The sequence below is a fragment of the Epinephelus moara genome, chromosome 18 (assembly GCF_006386435.1).
Source record: "Epinephelus moara isolate mb chromosome 18, YSFRI_EMoa_1.0, whole genome shotgun sequence".
Lineage (NCBI taxonomy): Eukaryota > Metazoa > Chordata > Actinopteri > Perciformes > Serranidae > Epinephelus > Epinephelus moara.
In genome coordinates, this window is record NC_065523.1 from 2,886,571 (window position 1) to 2,905,630 (window position 19,060).

Here is a 19,060-nt window from a genome sequence, read left to right on the forward strand (position 1 = left end):
CTCTCTCTCTCTCTCTCTCTCTCTCTCTCTCTCTCTCTCTCTCTCTCTCTCTCTCTCTCTCTCTCTCTCTCTCGTCATATGGATTGTGTGGTCCTGCGCTTTCATGTGATATGCGTGGCATTTCTGTGCGAGCCTGTGTTCACGAGTAATCCATCCAAGAGTAATGTGTGTGCAGAGCTGTATGAAAGCTCTGTTATACATAATTTTAGTGTAAATTTATATATTTTTTTCGCTGTGAAAACATTGGATTACCGACAAGTACTTGGCCTTGTCAGAAAGCTACAGTTCCGCTGTTTCACGTGATATGCGTGGCTTCTCGCTATGACGCATGGTCGCGGAGAAAATCCACAGAGAAGAACGGGTGTAAATTTGGACGCACTCTGCGTCGTTCGGGCCCATAGTCTAAACTTCTCAGTTTCAACATTTTATTGAGAACAGTTAGGAACAGTGCTGCACGTTAACTTTTGTCTGCACATTTTTTTTGTCGCCATTGTTGCTGAGTCTGAGGTGCGAGTCATGCGCTCTCTCTCCGCCTCCACCTCAGGTACCGAAATTTGGCACCGATTCATTTTAAGTGAATCGGTACTCGGTAGTACCGATGTGAATCGGTACCAAGTACAAAAAGTACCGAGTTTCGGTACTAGGGGTGTAAAGATTCATCGATTACATCGATGCATCGATTTATTTTCCTACAATCTAACTGCATTGATAGAGCCTTGGCAAATTGTCCCTCACTGATGACGATATCGCTGTGAAATCGATTTACAAGGTCAAAAATCGATTATATCGATTACTAAGCATTTGTGCGTTGTATTTAAGCACGACAACGTTATATACATGTATTTTTATCACTTCTAATCGTAAAGTTGCTCGATTCGCTTTACTCTCCCTGAGTGTGACGTCATCGGCATGTGCCGGTAGTGCTGACTCAAAACAAAACGAAGCATGGCTAAAAGCAAAGAGGAGGCGGACGAGCTGGAGATTTTCAAGCCAAATTTGAAGTCGAGTGTGTGGAAACACTTTGGTTTCTGCAAAAAAGGAGGTGTTCTGGACAAGTCGGTGGCTGTCTGTTGAATGTGTACTGACTGAGTAAAATGACAGAGAAGAAGCAGGGAAAACTACTGTCCATTCAACCTGATAGGTAAGGTTGCACTTTATTTTTGTATATTATTGTACTCCTTTTATACTGAGTAAAATGACAGAAGTAGCAGGGAAACCTACTGTCCATTCAACCTAATAGGTTGCACTTTATTTTTGTTTATTATTGTACTCCTCTTATACTGACTGACACAAGAGAAGTAGCAGGGAAACCTACTGTTCAGTTGTAATTTAGCCTGGAGGAATGTTGATCACACTTTTTTTGTCTTTTGATCAGCAGGTTCTGAACTTGTGATAATTATAGTATTTAATAAAAGATGAATGCTTTTGCCATTAATCGTTGTGTTTACTTATTTATATCCAAAATTAATTAATCCCTGATTCTCTTTCAAGAAAAAACTCCCCTGCACTGTCCACAGTATTCAGGTATGTATTTCACAGTCACACTGGTTCAGTTTTTGGCAAAACAAAAAAAGTTGCTGAATCGATTTCTAGCCCTTGAATCGAATCGAATCGTATCATTCTAGATGAGCCAAATATCGTTCTTGAATCGAATCGGAACCATGGAAAATGATATGAATTGAATCATTGTAAAAATGAATCGTTACACCCCTATTCGGTACCCAACCCTAGTTGTCTCCACCGTTCAAAAGCTGCGATGTTGGTTGACTCTGGTTTGTCCTCTCGCTTTATCCAAAGCCTTTTTCGCCTCCGACTTTCTTTTCTTAGCCTGTTTAGCGGTGCGAGCCGTTACAAGTAACGCTGGAAGTGGTACTTCTGGCAGCATTTTCTCTGCCACTGTTCAGCAAACTTATTCTCCTGCTAACTCGGTATTTCTGCTGAGGAGTGTGCTGAATATTTCCGGCAACGGTGACACGTGATGAGTGCACGCAGGGAGGAGGGAGGGACAGAGAGGGGCGTGGGCAGGACCAGAGCAATATATAAAGACGAGACATGAAGGCATCTGATTGGTTCTTTCCACTCGTACCGAAAGGCAGGGCCTCAGCTGCCACAGAGGTCGGATTTTTTTCGTTCCTTTTTCTGAACACATTATGTATTGACTACTCTCAGGATGGAAGGACCATTTCACCCAGTATAACAAAAAGTGTTTCTGAACAGGATTACCAACTATAGATTTCAGGTGCCCTCAAGTAGATAGAGGGGCAGTGTACCTGGACTCTATTATGCAGCAGGACCAACAAGGATCAAGGCTGGGGCGATAAGTAAAGGATGTAAGACACCACGCAGCCTGCCAGCAATCTCGCATAGGTGGAGAATGTGAAAGCAAGGCTTTCTACTGTACACAAAGTACATGTGCTGAAAGAAACCTGGAAGGAGACATTAACTAAGAGACACACTATATGACTTATAATCACCGAATAATCACCAATGTATATGAAAATTGCTGTAACCAGTCCCAGCTAATTCTGCTATTCTGGCTTATTGCATACTCATACAGAAACAGATAAGTAAATATGAATAACATGCAAACTGATAAACACTTACCAACTTTTTAACGCCTGTGTTAATTAGGGGTGGGAATCTCCAGAGGCCCACCATATATGGTATTATCACGATACTTAAGACGCAATTATTGCGATTTTAAATGGGCTGTTATATGCTGAGTATTGCAATAACATACATTGTGATTTATTACCTTTTTTCAACTGCAAATTATGTCCTTGAAGGAAAACTTTTTCAACATCTGTTTTATCTAATCAGATTAAGTTTTCAGTCTTTTCATTTCACTTCAGTCATTTTTATTGCAGCAAACTGTGTCTAGTGAACTGAAGAATGCTATGGATTTTCATTATCGTAGACTACCAAAAGTTCTTCTTGTATTTTTTTAATATTAATAATCTATATCACAAAGAAATTGTTATTTGGTGTCCGTACATCAACACAATATTGCCGAGCAAAATATTGTGAAACTATGCTGTTTGGATCCCCCCCCCCCCCCCCCTTACTGTTAATTAAATATTTTATATTGACCAACAGACAAATATCCAAAGACTGCAAATCTAGACTCTGTAAGACTCTGTAATCCTGATCTTTTATGGATCAGAAAAAGGGATTAGAAAATCTCCATAACTCTGACCAGGATAAAATGTTTTCAAATAATGGACTAACCCTAACCCTAGCCCCACCTCCCAAGGGAGGCAGTGGCGGAGGCCAGCTGCTTTAGTAGTAGCTGGTAAGTGGCTGACGTTGCAAAGGGGAAGACGCCATCTGGTATTTCCTTCTACAGGCAGACAGCAACAAAATGCTGCAGGTCAGCACCTATCACTGCATGCACAAGTACACACACACACACACACACACACACACACACACACACACACACACACACAGCATCAGCTATTTATATACATACAAACGCAAATACATCCTGGGTCAGCCACCATGCCCCTATAAATCCTACCATACTGGAACAAAAATACAAATGCATGTGTGTGCACAGTCGTGCTACAAACTGTGCCCTGTACACACAGTCAAGTACAAAGTTTGCAAGGAAGACAGAAATTTGGCCAGAACTAGTTTGAAAACTTGGTGGAAGCACACCACTGTGGTTTCATGACACTGCTGAGCTGGCAGAACATTCACAGATACACTTTTTAAGATCCTTCCTTAACGTGCTGAACACACTCACACTCACACACACCTTACTACTTCTGGTTAACTCAATAAACACTATTTGATCGATCACCTTGTATACAGCTAATGATGTGCAGTGATGGATGGATGTTGGCTTATATTTTTAAGTGCTGATAAACAGTGTTGCAGAGTACTTAGCTCATAAAAGACCAAGCAATACTTCACAGCATGACGGATGTGTGTGTACATCATGTGTTCTAGTATACAGTACCTCCACCCTGCATCATCTTGTAGATTTTGCTCTCTATGTGGAGCTGTGGGTGTTTGGTCTTCACACATTCCAACTTGATGGCTACCTCCTCTCCCACTGAGATATCAGTACCTAGACAGACAGAGAGAGAGACAGAGAGAGAAGTGAGCTGCATGGAACACATCACATCATTTGCCCATTACGTGCACATTAGGGCTGCATGATATGAGGAAAACATGTGATATACGATAACATTGTTGAATACTGTGATGACGATATGACTTGTGATAAATATTCAAGTATATAGTTTTACTGTCTTTGTGCGTTAGGTCTGCACTGCTAACATAGACCCCAGACAATGAATACCCTCTGCACACTGAAAAAATAACTGAAATGCAGTGATGTTGATAGGTTTTCAATGTACGGACCCACAGGTGCTTATTTGAGTGGATCCACTATAACATAGTGTTTTTTTGACAAACTGTCGTGTTAAACTGGTGTTTGACGTTCTGTAGTTCTAATTATGGTTATATTCATGTATGTTAAAAATGTATCTAAATAAATAAAATACCAAATCTGAAAACTTAATTTACAAAACCAGACTGTGTATGTATCATTATATACAGAATAAATCCAAATGTCAGCACTCACAAATATCATATATATCAGTCTTTTAATAACGCACAGCAGTATCAAAAACGGACGTGTTTCAGCACTTGGCTTTCCTCAGCGTTGAATTGCATTATATACAGTCCATGTACAAAACATGATAGAAATGTCACATCTTGAGCTGAGGTTATAGAAAGCACCAAAATCATCTCCCCGGTATAATGTAGGCTAAATCAGATGTGATATGTGATTTTGATTTGTGATAATCCCACAGATATACAATTTCTATGGATAATCCATTAAAAAGGTTAATAAATCACTATAAATTTGATAGTTTAACATTTTGAGAAATATTCTGATTCTCTGTCACTCTAAGAAGAGTTATGATTTCCTTGTCAACATGGCACGTCCCCAGGACAGTAAAGCACGATCATCACTGACACGAATGAATACAGGATCTGCTGTCACAGCAGATATAAGATAACAGGAATGTCTGTTGTAATATCCTACATAATTTGTGAATTTGCGTGTTGTCTACCAGTGGTCCCCACGGACCTCTGTGCCACCCCGCCGCCTTTACCAGGAATTGCCAGCACACAGAGCTTCAGAGAGTCGGGGATGAGAAAAGGTTCATAGGGCGGACAGGTGTCAGGTCCGTGCAGAGCACAAGAAAAAAAAAACACCAACACATTACAGATAGTATGATGATAACATACAAAACACAAGTTTCACTCTCAGTGGTTTCTGTGAAATGAGAAATACTTTCCAAACTAGTAAAACTCACCTGATGCAACTGTTTCAACACCACATGCTGTATGTGAATGTATGGCACATACAAATATACTATATATCACAGTTCAAGCAGTCTTTTGCAATACCCATGTTGTACATGTTGATATCACGATGAAGGTAAATGTTTAATATGTTGTGCAGCTCTAGTACATGTGCACTGTGGCAACGATTTGTCTAATGTAACAGTATGCTGTGTGAACAAGTCAAAAAGTAGTGCTGTCAGCTCAAAGTCCAGTGTACATATTGATGGTTACCAATTTGGTATGAAGATAACAAATGATTTGACTCACAGTGAACACATAAGCTGCTCACCACAGATAAAATATATAATAACAATAATCTGTAATCACCTGTGTGGTTGGTGATTTAGGGGTTGTTAACACAGCACAGGCAGCCAACAAGGAAGAGAAGCCAGCAGTGTACACTGCATGTACCCTGCTGCTCTTTCATGGATTTGCTTGCATGTGTCTTCACAGCTATAATTACATTTTCATCAGGCAGGAGGCTTAGCCTAACCTGAGAATAGGCTCTGACAAACAAGTGCTTCAGCTGCTTTCTTCCTAAATATGGTGATGATGGGGTCCAGTTCCCTCCACATAAACACAGCAACTGGACACTAGGTTATATAATCCCATTTCTCACACACACACACACACACACACACACACACAAGCGGTCTCATACTGGCAGGAGTTCAATAATGTAGGCTAACGGCAGCACCAATGGAGCATCGTCGTATGAGGTCACCTGGGTGGGCTGAGCAGCACTCCCCTGGGCGGGGCACAAAATTATGGCCATGACTCCCTTTAAAGCCGACATGAATAATCTATACAGAGCTGTTCAAATAATGCTGAAGAGAAGTCTGTAAAATAAAATATGTAGCTGTGCAGCATGGATGATGCAGAAAAACAAAGCAGTTCTGCTGCATATCATTTATGCAATTAAATTAACTGACATTAATCTGCCGCTGGCTGGCTACCCAAACCCATACTTGTCTGAGTAGTAACTTAGTACACCACTAATTCCATTCACCTTCACAGTGTCAGTGCTTAAGCCCTGAAAAAGACCTGCAGTCGTAGATACATGTTGACTCTTTGATTTTTGCAGATTTAGCCACTGCAATAAAGGTTATTTAATACTTCTTTGCTCATTTTCTATTTTTTTGGAGTGCCTGGATTGCCTTTCTGTGTATCCTGTTGTTTCCCGTTCTCCATGAGCATCTAACAGGTTTTGATCAGAGCAACCAGTCAGCTCTCTTTTTCTTAAAAAAAAAAAAAGATACATGTATATTGCTTTGTCATATTGGCAGAAAATAGGCATGTTGGCCGAGTCCAATATTTCATTTGAAAGCCAATATTGGCCAATATGATGATGTGCCAATATTACTGCGCATCCCTAATTCTCAAAGTTGTAAAATAAAGGTCATGATGACTATGAAATGGCAAAACTGGAGCTATGTATCAAAGGGCTACATTATGTAGACCACTGGGACTTTTTAAAAAGGCCTCTGTTTCATTTTCTAATACACTATCTATTTGATTGTTAAATGTAGAGACCACATACTATTTTTACTCATGGCCTCTTGCCTCAGATCCCATACCTTTTTTTTTTAGTTATTTACCTTATGTTCTCTCTCTGAAGGGCTGTTCTACTCTACTTTAGTTTCAGCATAACACAAAGGCTTTTTGTTGTAGTTTAGTGCTTGGCTGATCAATCAGTCAATTGATTTATGTGATTTGTCTGGACAGGTTTTTCTCTGGAATACAGCCCTGCCCATTGTTACTACACTGACAGTTAGTGAGTGCTGAGTGCTGTGTGTGTGTGTGTGTGTGTGTGTGTGTGTGTGTGTGTGTGTGTGTGTGTGTGTGTGTGTGTGTGTTTTCTGGGGAAACATGTTCAGACACATCCCTCTACACTGGTTCAAACACTATAAGCCTTTTTTTTAATTGTTTGAAATGAAATCCTGTGTCATGTATGCGCATGTTAATAAACATAAAAGACTTGAACACAGAAACCTGACTCTGAAGTGTCATTTTGAAATTCATAGCGCAGACACAGCAAACATGATAAAGATGACATGATGCAAGGCAATTAAGCAGCCAAGAATGCTACTGTAGCTGCATACTGTGGGAGGTGCAAGCCAGCAGATGCAATATGTCGTACAGAGAATGTTTGTAGTTTGTAGCTCCTCCTCTTCTCAGAGTTGTGGGGCCTGTGGTTCAGGACAAGTACACGCAACAAAGCCAGCCTGTTAGTGTTCAACATTCCTGAGATGTCACTATCTCTGAAATGAAGAACTTACTGCAGGGGAAGTGGACTGAATGGGGCCTGCGCTTTACAACTGCAAGCTAAAACAGATTTCTCAACCCCAAAGTTTGAGACAAGTAGTGGTCTGAAATGACGTCAACATAACCACTCGAAACGCCATCACCTTTTACACAATCAAAGGACAAAGCTTCCTTCAGAGGCAGAAAAGCAGAGAGGCAGTTGTGAATCACAGACTGAGTCACCTGCAGCAGTAGGTCTGAGCATGTCTTCACCTCTGTTTTTTGTTGTGAGCTTGGCTTGTATAAGAGGACCCATTCCTTTCAGTATACACTACTTTCAGTTTACCCTCATATTACAAGCTAAGTATCTGTTACACAAGTCCCAGCCAAACAGGTCACAAACTGAAGCAGTGCTGTACCCAGTCACTACACTGTTCTTTTGAAAACACCCAAGTAGGGCTGGGCAACATGGCTTAAAAATATCACAATAATTTTTGGCTATACTGCGAAACACAATATATAATGATATTTTGATATCTCCTCTAACGTACTGTGGACTACTAAAATACAAAATTATTAAATGAACTACAGTTACAATGAAGTTAAATATAATATCATAATAAAATTAAGTAAAACACTGTTATAACAAAGTTTAAGTATGTTATAATTAAATAAATCAAAGCAGAACCACTGGTGTTTTGATTTTGAAGCACCTGGCTCGTCTTGGCTGAAGTGTTGATGTTTTTGCTGGGAACTTGAAGCTTCTGGTCAAAGTTAAACTGTTGCCGCTGCGTATTTAAATGTGATCATTTATTCACTGTGAGCTGGAAACACACTAACAGCTCTCAAGCTCACATATCAATAGTTTGTGGTGGGCATTGCTGAACACCTAACAGTTTTACCAGATGTATCTATAAGGACTTGGTTGTACTTTCGTTGTCATGGCGGATAAAGAAGGAGCACCATCTAAAAGAAAAAGAACAGAAGAAGGCTAAATGAGATAGTGATAGGGCTCGAGCCCAAACGCGTGTAAACCTCAGTCAGGCATTCACCAAGTGGAGAGAGCTGAGAGATTTGAAAGGTTTTAAAACTGATCCCGAGTTGGCCCTTTTACTAATCGACAGGTATGTAATTTTTGTTTTTATTTAGAGACTATACCGCAACTTGTTAGACGTTGTTTCACTTCAATATATGACGACATGGAAGTTATAAGCAAGCTAAATGTAACGTTAGCTGATGTGAACCGCTTTTGTCTAGTAACGTTACAACAAACGCCACAAAATTATCTGTGACTGTGACCATGAACACAAATATGCCGCAGGCAGTTGTCCTCAGTTTATAAGAAATTCAGAGCTACACCAGAACATTCATGATTTTCCTCTCACTCTCAAAAACAAATGCATGCGGTAATTTCCGGCTGCAGTCGAGATTTTACGAATGAAGCCGAATGCCGGCTGCAGTCAGAATTTTACGACACCAGGCTGTGGGTGTCATACCGCTTCGACCAAAGGGGGTACTATAGGCCTAATCAACGAAAACGTAAAGTTACGCACAGCTGCTTTAAAAACAGTACCAGAGAGGCCAACCAGGTTTCTGAGTCTGTTTAATAAAATGTGGTGATCTACTGTATCAAAAGCAGCGCTTAGATCCAGTAGTACCAAGACTGTGAGCTTTTGTGAATCAACATTAAACCTGATGTCATTTAATGTCTTTAAAAGGGCTGTCTCGGTACTGTGATTCATCCTAAAACCAGATTGATATTTCTCTAAAATATTGTTTCTATTTAAAAAATCATTTACTTGGTTAAAAACCAGTTTTTCTAAAATCTTACTTAAAAACGGTAAGTTGGATACAGGTCGGTAATTATTAAAAATGTTGGGATCTAAATTACTCTTCTTCAGAAGGGGCTTCACCACTGCTGTTTTGAAGGCAGCGGGGAAGACACCCGTCTGAAGAGAGTAATTTACTATATTTAAAATCTGTTCCTCAAAGAATCCATAAAATGTCTTTAAAAGTGATGTGGGAATCGGATCTAAAAGGCAGGTTGTTGGGTTTACCTGGGAGAAAACTCGACCAAGTGTCCTCGCATCAACCAGGGCAAAACTCTCCAGTGTTTCCTCAGGTAAAAGCAGCTGTTCATGTATGTTAAAAGTTACATTCTGTTGAGATAAAAGACTGGATCTGATATCAGCGATTTTACTTCTGAAGTGGTCTGAAAAGTCCTCGCAGAGGGCGTTTGTTGGCATCTTGGATGATCTATTGAAATTGGTGTTGGTTAAAAGATCGAAGGTGGAGAAAAGGAATTTTGGGTTGTTTTTATGAGTGGAAATGAGTTTTGAAAAGTGGGATATTCTTGCCTGTTTGACTGTTTTATTGTAGGATTTGAGTTGATCGCGTAATATTTCATAATGGACTGTCAGTTTAGTTTTTCTCCACCTCCTCTCTGCACTCCTGCATTTTCTTTTCAACTTTTTGATATCATTTCCCCACGGGGTGTAGGTTTTGTTTTTATTGTTTTGGTTAAAAGTGGAGCTTTTAACCAAAACAATAAAAACAAAAATTAAAATTAAAATTGTCCACAATAAAATCACAGGGTGCAGGTAAAATTTCAGCAGGAGTGCTCTGTAAAATCTTGATAAAATTTGCAGCCACTTCAGAAGTTAGGTAGCGTTTCCTCACCGTTCTCATCGGGGCCTCCTGATGGCTAAAACTGGTGATGTTAAAATACACACAGTAGTGGTCAGACACAGCCAGGTCAACAACAGAGGACACACCAGTGGACAGGCCATAGGTTATGACCAGGTCTAGGGTATGTCCTCTGTTGTGAGTTGGCTGTGTGACGTATTGTTTAAAATCCATGCAGGTTGAAAGGTTTAAAAATTCTCTGGACATTGGATCAGAGATGTTATCAACATGTAAATTAAAATCACCAGTTATTAAAATTCTATTGTAAGTGGTGTGTATGATTGATAATAACTCTGAGAATTCACTGATAAAAGAGGTGGAATGGTGGGGTGGTCTGTAAACTGTGATACAAAGAATAGGAGGACTGCTAAAAACAAAGGCATGATGCTCAAATGATGTGTAGCTGTTAAAAGAACTTCATTTGAGTGCAGCGTATTTTTGGTTATAGAAGCAGCTCCGCCCCCCCAGTTTCTGTGGAGGAGGCGTGTGATGTAAACAGTCAGTCATGAGGAGCAGATTGAACAGCGTGCTGAATGTTTGCGGATAGCATGTGGCTACCCAGCCTGTTGGGGTGAAGTCCGTCGGACCTGAAGAAGGAAGACCGGTTCCAAAACAGATTAAAATTGTCAATAAAACCAAGGCCACGGGCATTGCAGGCAGACAGAAGCCAGGTGTGGAGAGAGAGGGTCCTCGAGAAGCGGCACACTCCACGCCCAAGTGTGGGGATCAGGCCGGAGATAAAATGGACTTTCCACAGCTACTTAAAAAAAAAGGGCACTGAAATCGTTTTTGGTAAGCTCAGACTGTTGGCGAGCTAAATCATTCATCCCAACATGTATTACCACTCGGTTTATGGAGGACGGTAGTGAGCGCAGCAGCCCCGGGAGCTTATCCAGGATGACCGGGACTGTGGCCCCAGGGAAACAGCGAGTGGCAGCGTTAAAGAAACGGATGTTTCTCACTATGGAGTCCCTCACTATCAGAGTGGTTGGGGGGAAGAGGGGACGAGGAGAGGACAGCTGCAGCTTGTAATTGTAATTTCATTTTCTTTGTGTATTCTTTGTGTTTTCAAATACTTCAGATGTCTAGACCCCTTAACCTCCCACCTAGATACAAAATCCTGCAGGATACGCCAAGTGTGAAACACACCCTAGGGGGTCGGAGCCAATACTTGCGGCAGACGAAAAAGTGTGAAAACAATGGGTAGGGGCGCCGCTCCCTGCCGCAGACAGAAGGGTGTGAAACACACCGTAAGAGGCGGTCCTCAAGTATAAATGTTTAAGCTTCCCCATGCTCGGGGTCCTTCTTCATTCTGACCGCTCGTGTGCTGATTGACCTTTTCTTTGCAAAGAAAATAAAAACCTTGTCGGCCGACAGAAGTCTCTATTTCATTATTCACCAGCAACAGGCTCACCAGGGGAAGGCGGCGGGCAGTCAGCGTCCGGACCGTGTGCTGGGGTCACCGGGAGAGGAGTCCAAGCAGATGAGTGTTGTGGTGAGGCAGCGGCACCAGTCCCGTGAGGAGGATTATCTCCCGGTTTAGGGTAGTGGGGACCTCCGGAGCATCTCAGCACAACCTCCTTCAGGATCATACTAGGGATGGGCATCAATTTTCGATTATCGATGATTGATTGTTAAGGCTTTTGATCGATCACAAATAATTTTGATCGATAGTCGCAGTGTTTCCCCTACAATGCCTGGCATAGGTCCGGCGAGCCGCCGTGCCAACGAGACCCCCCGCCCGGCAAGTTGCCATGCCAACGGGACCCTTCTGCCCGGCGAGCACGGCGGCTCGACGGGCCTACGAGACCCCCGCCGGACCTATGCCAGGCAAAAAATCAGAAACAGACGGAGGCTCTCATCGCTCTCCAAAGCCTTGGCAGCTTCCCTTGAGGCCTCTGAAAACACTACGCCATTGAAAGACGGAGGTTTTGCTGAAAACTGAAGCCTGTAACTCTTGCTGGCAACGGTTATAAACACCCAGGGGTGAACTGCGCATGTGTGCCATTCTTCCTCTTTGGCCTGGGAGAGTTGAAGCTCAAAACTGGGGCAGCTGCGCTCTCTTGCGGCGACAGTCTGCAATGCACTCTTTTGTTTTCTCTCTTTTGAAATACTTGCTTATCAATTAATTGATAATTGATCGTTAATTTTTTTGAGGATCGAATAATGAATTTTGATTGTTTGCCCATCCCTAGATCTTACGCCGAGATGCGGAGGTCATTGCCCGGGAAGACAGCTGCCGATATGGCCCCTCGGCGGAGCATTGAGCTACCAGCCGAACACCGCCTGCTGCCGGTGGAGAGGAAGCCGCGCTTGGAGAGGGGTCCAGGTCACGATGAGACGGAGCCGGATCATCCCCAGACAGAACCGCAAAGCGGTTGGAGAGGCTAAGGCGAGGGAGACAATCCATAGTGACTGCTCGTGCGCCACATCCAAGCAGCTAGCCAGAAGTGACTCTTTGTTTTTCAGTTCATTAGAGAGCCGGCGGATGTCCTCTTTAAGGTCAGTGATCTTTTTGTTTGCTTTCTTCAGTACCAGATCTTCTTCACTGGGCATAGCTGTTCCGGCTAGCTTGGCCATCAGGCTAAGCTAGCTTGATGTGTTTGTGCGGAGGTCCTTTGAGTCCACAGGGTAGCTGCAAACTAGCTGAATGAGTTGATTACCTGTCCAGGCTGTAGACAACTCGAGGTGCAAAGTCACAAATAACCAAAGTCACAATTAAGTTAGACACGGCACTCTATCCTTGTCAACTATCAACAATATTCCTCCGCTCAACTCTGCTCTGCTGGCGGCTGTGAGTCTCACTCGTTCACTGCCAGTGCCCTCTGTGGTTGAGATTCTCAGTGGCCTCGTGGTCTGTCTCAGTGTCCTCTTCTCCTTACCTTGCTAATCTTGGAGAAATTATCTTACTGTATGGCCAGAAACAAAAAACATATTTATTATAATATTTACAACTATTGGATCAAATAACCAGTTGAGATCATCATTTAAGCTGCCAAAGATCAAAACCAGGCCTTACGTAGCTTAGCTGGCCTCCATTTCTACAGTCTATCTGGCCCAATCCCAATAATATGGAAACAAACTAACAAAGCGAGAGAACTAGTCTGTTTCCATGGTTACCGGGATGCTTTGTTTCTCTGTTGCTCTGAAACTTCCTCGCATTGAACAATTCCAATGTGATAAATATACAGTTAGTTTGATCATTCCTGCCTTTGTGTAACTGAAGGGGGAAAACATATTTTTGATTATTGATATATGTTATTTTTTAGAAACAAAGCTGCTCTCACTATCACACACCATTAAAAGGTGGTGTATAATTAAAATGTATTAATTTTTTTTCCATTCATTTTACTTTGCTTGAGGAAAGACTCATTAGCACATTTGGTACTCTGATACAATATCAACTTCACCACAACTATTTGCTGTGTCTGTCTAAAAATAGTTGAGGATAGTGTTTATTTACTGGATGTGCTGCTGTCTTACTGTGTCCTTCCTTTGTGCTGATAATCATAGAAGTTTCAGTTTGTCTTTTCTGTACAGGATCACTTCAGTGCAGGTTGTGCAGTGTGGGGCAGTGTATTTTCCAAATGTAATAGGATCAGTTCAACGAATCATTTAGTTTGTAATGTAGACAGACAGACAGACAGACAGACAGACAGACAGTCTGTCAGTCTGTCTGTCTGTCTGTCATGTCCTGTTACTGCATCTCGCTAACTCGGCTGTACTGCATGTCACTAACTCGGCTTCTTCTCCGGAGCCTTTGTGCTCCACTGTCTCGCAGGTTAACTTATATCGCAGCAGTGCCTGGATAGTGTGACGTGTGTAGATGTGCTGCTGCCGTGGTCCTGCCAGATGCCTCCTGCTGCTGTTATCATTAGTCATACTTCTACTGTTATTATACACATTTGATTATTGTCACATATGTATACTATCATATATTAAAGGCGCTTTATGTAAGAATGTGGCCAAAAACGGTTACTGCACTCAAATTCAAAATACTGCCGCGAGTCGTGTCCGCCCCCCATCCCCTACAGATTCGAGGTTGCTGGACAGCGGCACGCTGGAGACTGATTTGTTTGCCCACGGGCGGCTGCCATGGCAGGGCCGCGTCGCCGCGTCCTTGATCTCCGGTTTTCCAGCGGACGGTTCGAGCAAGTCCGGCTTCTCTGCTGCTAACGCTGCTGCCGGGATACAGCTGAGGAGGAGCCAGCTGCTAATGCTATGTACCGGGACACTGCTAATGCTGCTTGCCGTGCTGCTGTAGCTCAGTCGTAACTGTAACTGATGCTGAGACTCTACTGACTGCGTGACTGGTAGACAGCGGTGGGTGGCGCAACAGGCCAAAACACAAATTCTAAACATAAACATGATTTGCAGACCGTAAAAAAAAATTTAAAATGCGAATATTCTGGCTGTACTATTGTTGTCGCTGAGATCAGTATGTTATATGAACATTATTCCTTAGTCTCTGTGACATATTAGGAGGATTTTACGACTATTTGCTTTAGATTTCTTACATATAGCTCCTTTAATATGTACTTTCAACATATTGTACCACAATAGCCGTAATTAGAATTATATTACTTTAATTAATGTTGTTGTAAGCTACTGTCATTACCGTCTTTGTCTTTGTCTACCGCATTTCTCTCTGTCTCTGTCTCTCTCTCTGTCTGTCTCATTGTGTCATACGGATTACTGTTAATTTATCATGTTGATCTGTTCTGTACGACATCTATTGCACGTCTGTCCGTCCTGGAAGAGGGATCCCTCCTCAGTTGCTCTTCCTGAGGTTTCAACCGTTTTTTTCCCCCCCGTTAAAGGTTTTTTTTGGGGGAGTTTTTCCTTATCCGCTGTGAGGGTCCTAAGGACAGAGGGATGTCGTATGCTGTAAAGCCCTGTGAGGCAAATTGTGATTTTGTGATATTGGGCTTTATAAATAAAATTGATTGATTGATTAAGTTTCAGATTTAAATCATTTCAAGGACTTTTACTTTGGATTATAAAGTGATGCAGTAAAAAAGCTTGATTTTTGTGTCTGTATGTAGTCAGAAATGTCCTCAACTCAAATGTATGTCATTGACCCGAACTATCAATATAATTTTCTTTTCTAGTAACCCTAAAATCAAAAAATGAAGACATTTCATCACAATTTAGTAGTACTTACTTCTTAATTTGTGAATGACAAGGGTAACTTGTTTTATACTTCTTGTGAATATAATCAAATTAATCAAATTTACATATATGTTTTTTGTACCTTTGTTGACACCTTATTCTTAAAACCGGAAGTAGTCCCATGTGGGCAACACTTTATATTAAGGTACTGTAATAAGCACTAATTAATGCTTAATAAGCACAAATTAACCGTTAATGAGCACTTATAAGACGGTATAAGATGCTTATTAACATTAATAAGACTACATAAGCTATATATACCAATAATATAATATAATTTATATAACAACCACATTTCCCCTCATCATCAATAGCCCTTTTTAAAACAGGAATTGTGCAAATTTGCAGGAAAGCCCAATCAGTCTTCTTTAAGCATTGGCAGTATAAAAGCAAAATCGGGGAGTGTGGCAAAATGCGGCCTACCTACTTTTGTTTATACAGAATGCGCCTTTTTCGGGGCAATGGGGGGCGTGAGCAAGTAACAAAACATGTAACTCAGCGTGTAACGTAAACAGTGACGTGGGAGGGAAGCCGTGGCTAGTCAGGCAGCAATAGTCAGGCGGCGATTCTCTTGTAAATCGGCCCGTTCTTCACCGTTCCTGTCATCTGATGATTAATGGCCTCCTTATGTGTGAAAAATGTTCTACTTTTACTGATGAAAACACTAGTGGTATGTTATGGTGAAGGGTTACACTTAAAATACAGTTGAGGATTAGTGGTTAAACATTTCAGTAATCAAAAGAAAAATGACTAACATACTGATCTGCCTCTGGAGGGCTATTTTATTATTTCAAATCATGTGCAGACAAAATATTCTTTTAAAACTCTCTCTCTCTCTCACTCGCTCACACAGTTACAGATACGCAAAACAATACAAAATGTGCAATATGAAAAGGAAACAAAAGGTAAGACCCAAATCAATTACACACAAACAGACACAAATTACTGCTTCCCTCCTTCCCTCCCTCACGATTTGCAAGTACGGCACCCTGAATCAGAGCATTTAATTTTACGCAGCTTCGAAAAGAACATTTCAAAAGCCCTCTGGTAGTTGACTGCCTCTGGGACAGGCCCATCTATGGCAACCCACTGGATCCGTGGCGTGCGCAATCCGGCCGAGGCGTGGGTGCCAGAGCTAATAATGGCCATTTAAGTCAATGTCAGCTGCTCCACCAGCCGCAGCCTAGAAGCAGCTCGGCTCGGCTAAAAATACGGACGAGCGTCGCGCGACGGCACGTCAATTTGCATAGACCAATTGACTCAAACAGGAAGTCAGGCGCAGAAAACGGTGATGCAGTGGTTAGCACTGTTGCCTCACAGCAAGAGAGTTCCTGGTTCAATCCCAGGAGGGAGCCCTTCCGTGCGGAGTTTGCATGTTCTCCCCAGTGTTAGCGTGGGTTTTCTCCAGGTACTCCAGCTTCCTCCCACAGTCCAAAGACATGCAGGTTAATTGTTGACACTAAATTGTCTGTAGGTGTGAATGTGAGTGTGAATGGTTGTCTGTCTCAATGTGTTAGCCCGGTGATAGTCTGGTGACCTGTCCAGGGTGTACTGTGAGGGAAATTCTCCTCTCTGAAGAAGTGACGGACTCATTGTAAGGAAACAAGTCTCTTTAATACATGCAGCATGAAGAGAGGACCCAAGTGTTCTCTGACAACCTTCACATACAGACTTTTATACCAAACCAAGCTCTGGTTTGGGTGGGCAATATGGCTGGAAAGTATATCACAATATAGCTGATTTATATTGATCAATAATGATAATTATCGATAACTTTTTTATAACGTATTTAAAATAAGGACCAGGAGAAAATAAATAAATTTTAACACATTTATTTTAAACTCAATAGCTTTCTTCTGATTTCAATCACAGTAATCAGTCAAGGCACACGGAGGAAAATGTAATGTCAACACAACAATTAGAAAACACTCAAATAAATGAACATACACAAGACGGTATAAAAACTACTACTCCACTATTTCCTCGCTATCCACACTCATTCTTGCTACTCACTCCACGCTGTGTTGTGTTCAGTGTTGCCAGATCTTGGGAGAGAAACAAGCAACCAGGACCAGCACACAAAATTACTTTACAAATACATTATATTTACTGCCCTTGAACTCTACCAAACCAACTAGCCGACCAAAAATGTGGAAATAATAAATGAATGAATGAAAATGAAAGGAAAGAAGATGCATATAACAAGCCATTTTACTTTCACTGACAGTATTGGTATGCTGAACAAGATCTGAATGATGAGTACATATTTCACACAGAATATGAATCTGCACACTGCCTTTCAATCGTCCCCCTCTTGAAGTCGAATCTTTTAATCCTCTCATTCTACAAATCTGTATTGAATTCTTTCCATATTTCACCCACTTGTTAGCAAAATAGTTAAAGAACCTCCATTAATTGCCCAATTTACATGTGAAAAGTCTCATTGACTGATCGTCACCTGTGTGTATGCAGAGAAGGAGAGGGGTAGAGGGAGCGGAGCTGTGGAAACATCTGCAGTCTGACATACTATCATGCGTTTAAATAACTTACTAAACACATAGAGAAAGGCGACGTTTAGAGAGCAAGCCCAAAAAAGCAACTACACTTTAGAAAAAAGCCCAGAAAACTGCAACCAGCGGTCCACCTGCCTCTCTGTGGACCACGCTCACGTGTGCACTTGCGCGAGACCGTGAGACATGGGCACTGCCTTAATATGTGTTCATGTGCTTTCGCTGGTCAGAGAGAGGCAGTTAGAGCTACAGGCTACAATGAGGCTACAAACAGAGTTCAAATGTCGTTTTTCCAAACAACTTTTTATCTCGGGGCTTCAGGACACTTGGATCACTACGGACGAGCAGTAGGGAGATATTTTGTGATTTCAATTATGTGTTCTTGGACGTTTTAATCTGGGGCGCCGTCAGCCTCCATTAGGTGGAGTTGTGCTGCTACCCACTCCCCCCTCGGATCTCCGCAAGTGTTGGGAGGACTCTAAAACTTCACCAGAGTCTCCCTTGGCATATGGGTGAGTAGATAATGGCTGAATTTTCATTTTTGGGTGCACTATCCCTTTAAAAGGAGCCACTGGAAAAAATGAGTGAACATGAGTTCGGACTCAGAGGAAAAAAGTACTAAAAGAAAAGAGTCCAGCAGCACAGACAAGGACACCAGTAAGAAAACATAATCATGTTTATTACACGGCTCTATTAAATGCTGTATTCTGATTGGTCAGACGCGGCATTCAGCGGTCTGATATTACTGTGTAATGACCATTGCTAGTAGACGGTCATTACGCAGTTGCTATGTAGCCCAGCGTTGCTAGGGACGCTCCCCTGCAACACTGCAGCTGTCAAACAACTTCCGAGGAAAAAGACAAACAGAAATTGCTGATTTTAACATTTCTTTTAACTTATTTGGAGAGTAGCTACAAGGATTTTGAGGAATGGGATGCCGCTGAAGAAAAAGAAATGGAGAAGGAAAGAAAAAAATCAAGTGAAAAACGGCACAAGAAACTGACACCTGAAGAGCTTCAAGTGATAGAGGAGGAGAAAGATGAGATAAATAGCCTACAAAAAAGACAACAAAATGGGCTACT

At 41.8% G+C, this 19,060-nt stretch overlaps 1 protein-coding gene across 2 annotated transcripts in view; it reads right to left on the reverse strand.

Moving 5' to 3' along the window:
• csnk1da (casein kinase 1, delta a) overlaps positions 1-19,060 on the reverse strand; it is a 51,940-nt gene that overhangs the window by 27,826 nt on the left and 5,054 nt on the right. Inside the window, exons 1-2 of one of the 2 annotated variants that reach the window (XM_050070283.1) lie at positions 5,063-5,133; positions 3,965-4,075 (exon numbers count right to left, since the gene is read on the reverse strand). In XM_050070283.1, the coding sequence (XP_049926240.1) occupies positions 3,965-3,980 (16 nt within the window). In that variant the 5' untranslated portion in view covers positions 3,981-4,075; positions 5,063-5,133. Of the gene's footprint in view, positions 1-3,964; positions 4,076-5,062; positions 5,134-19,060 lie in introns of those variants that run through there. The other variant, XM_050070282.1, reaches the window with a different exon arrangement.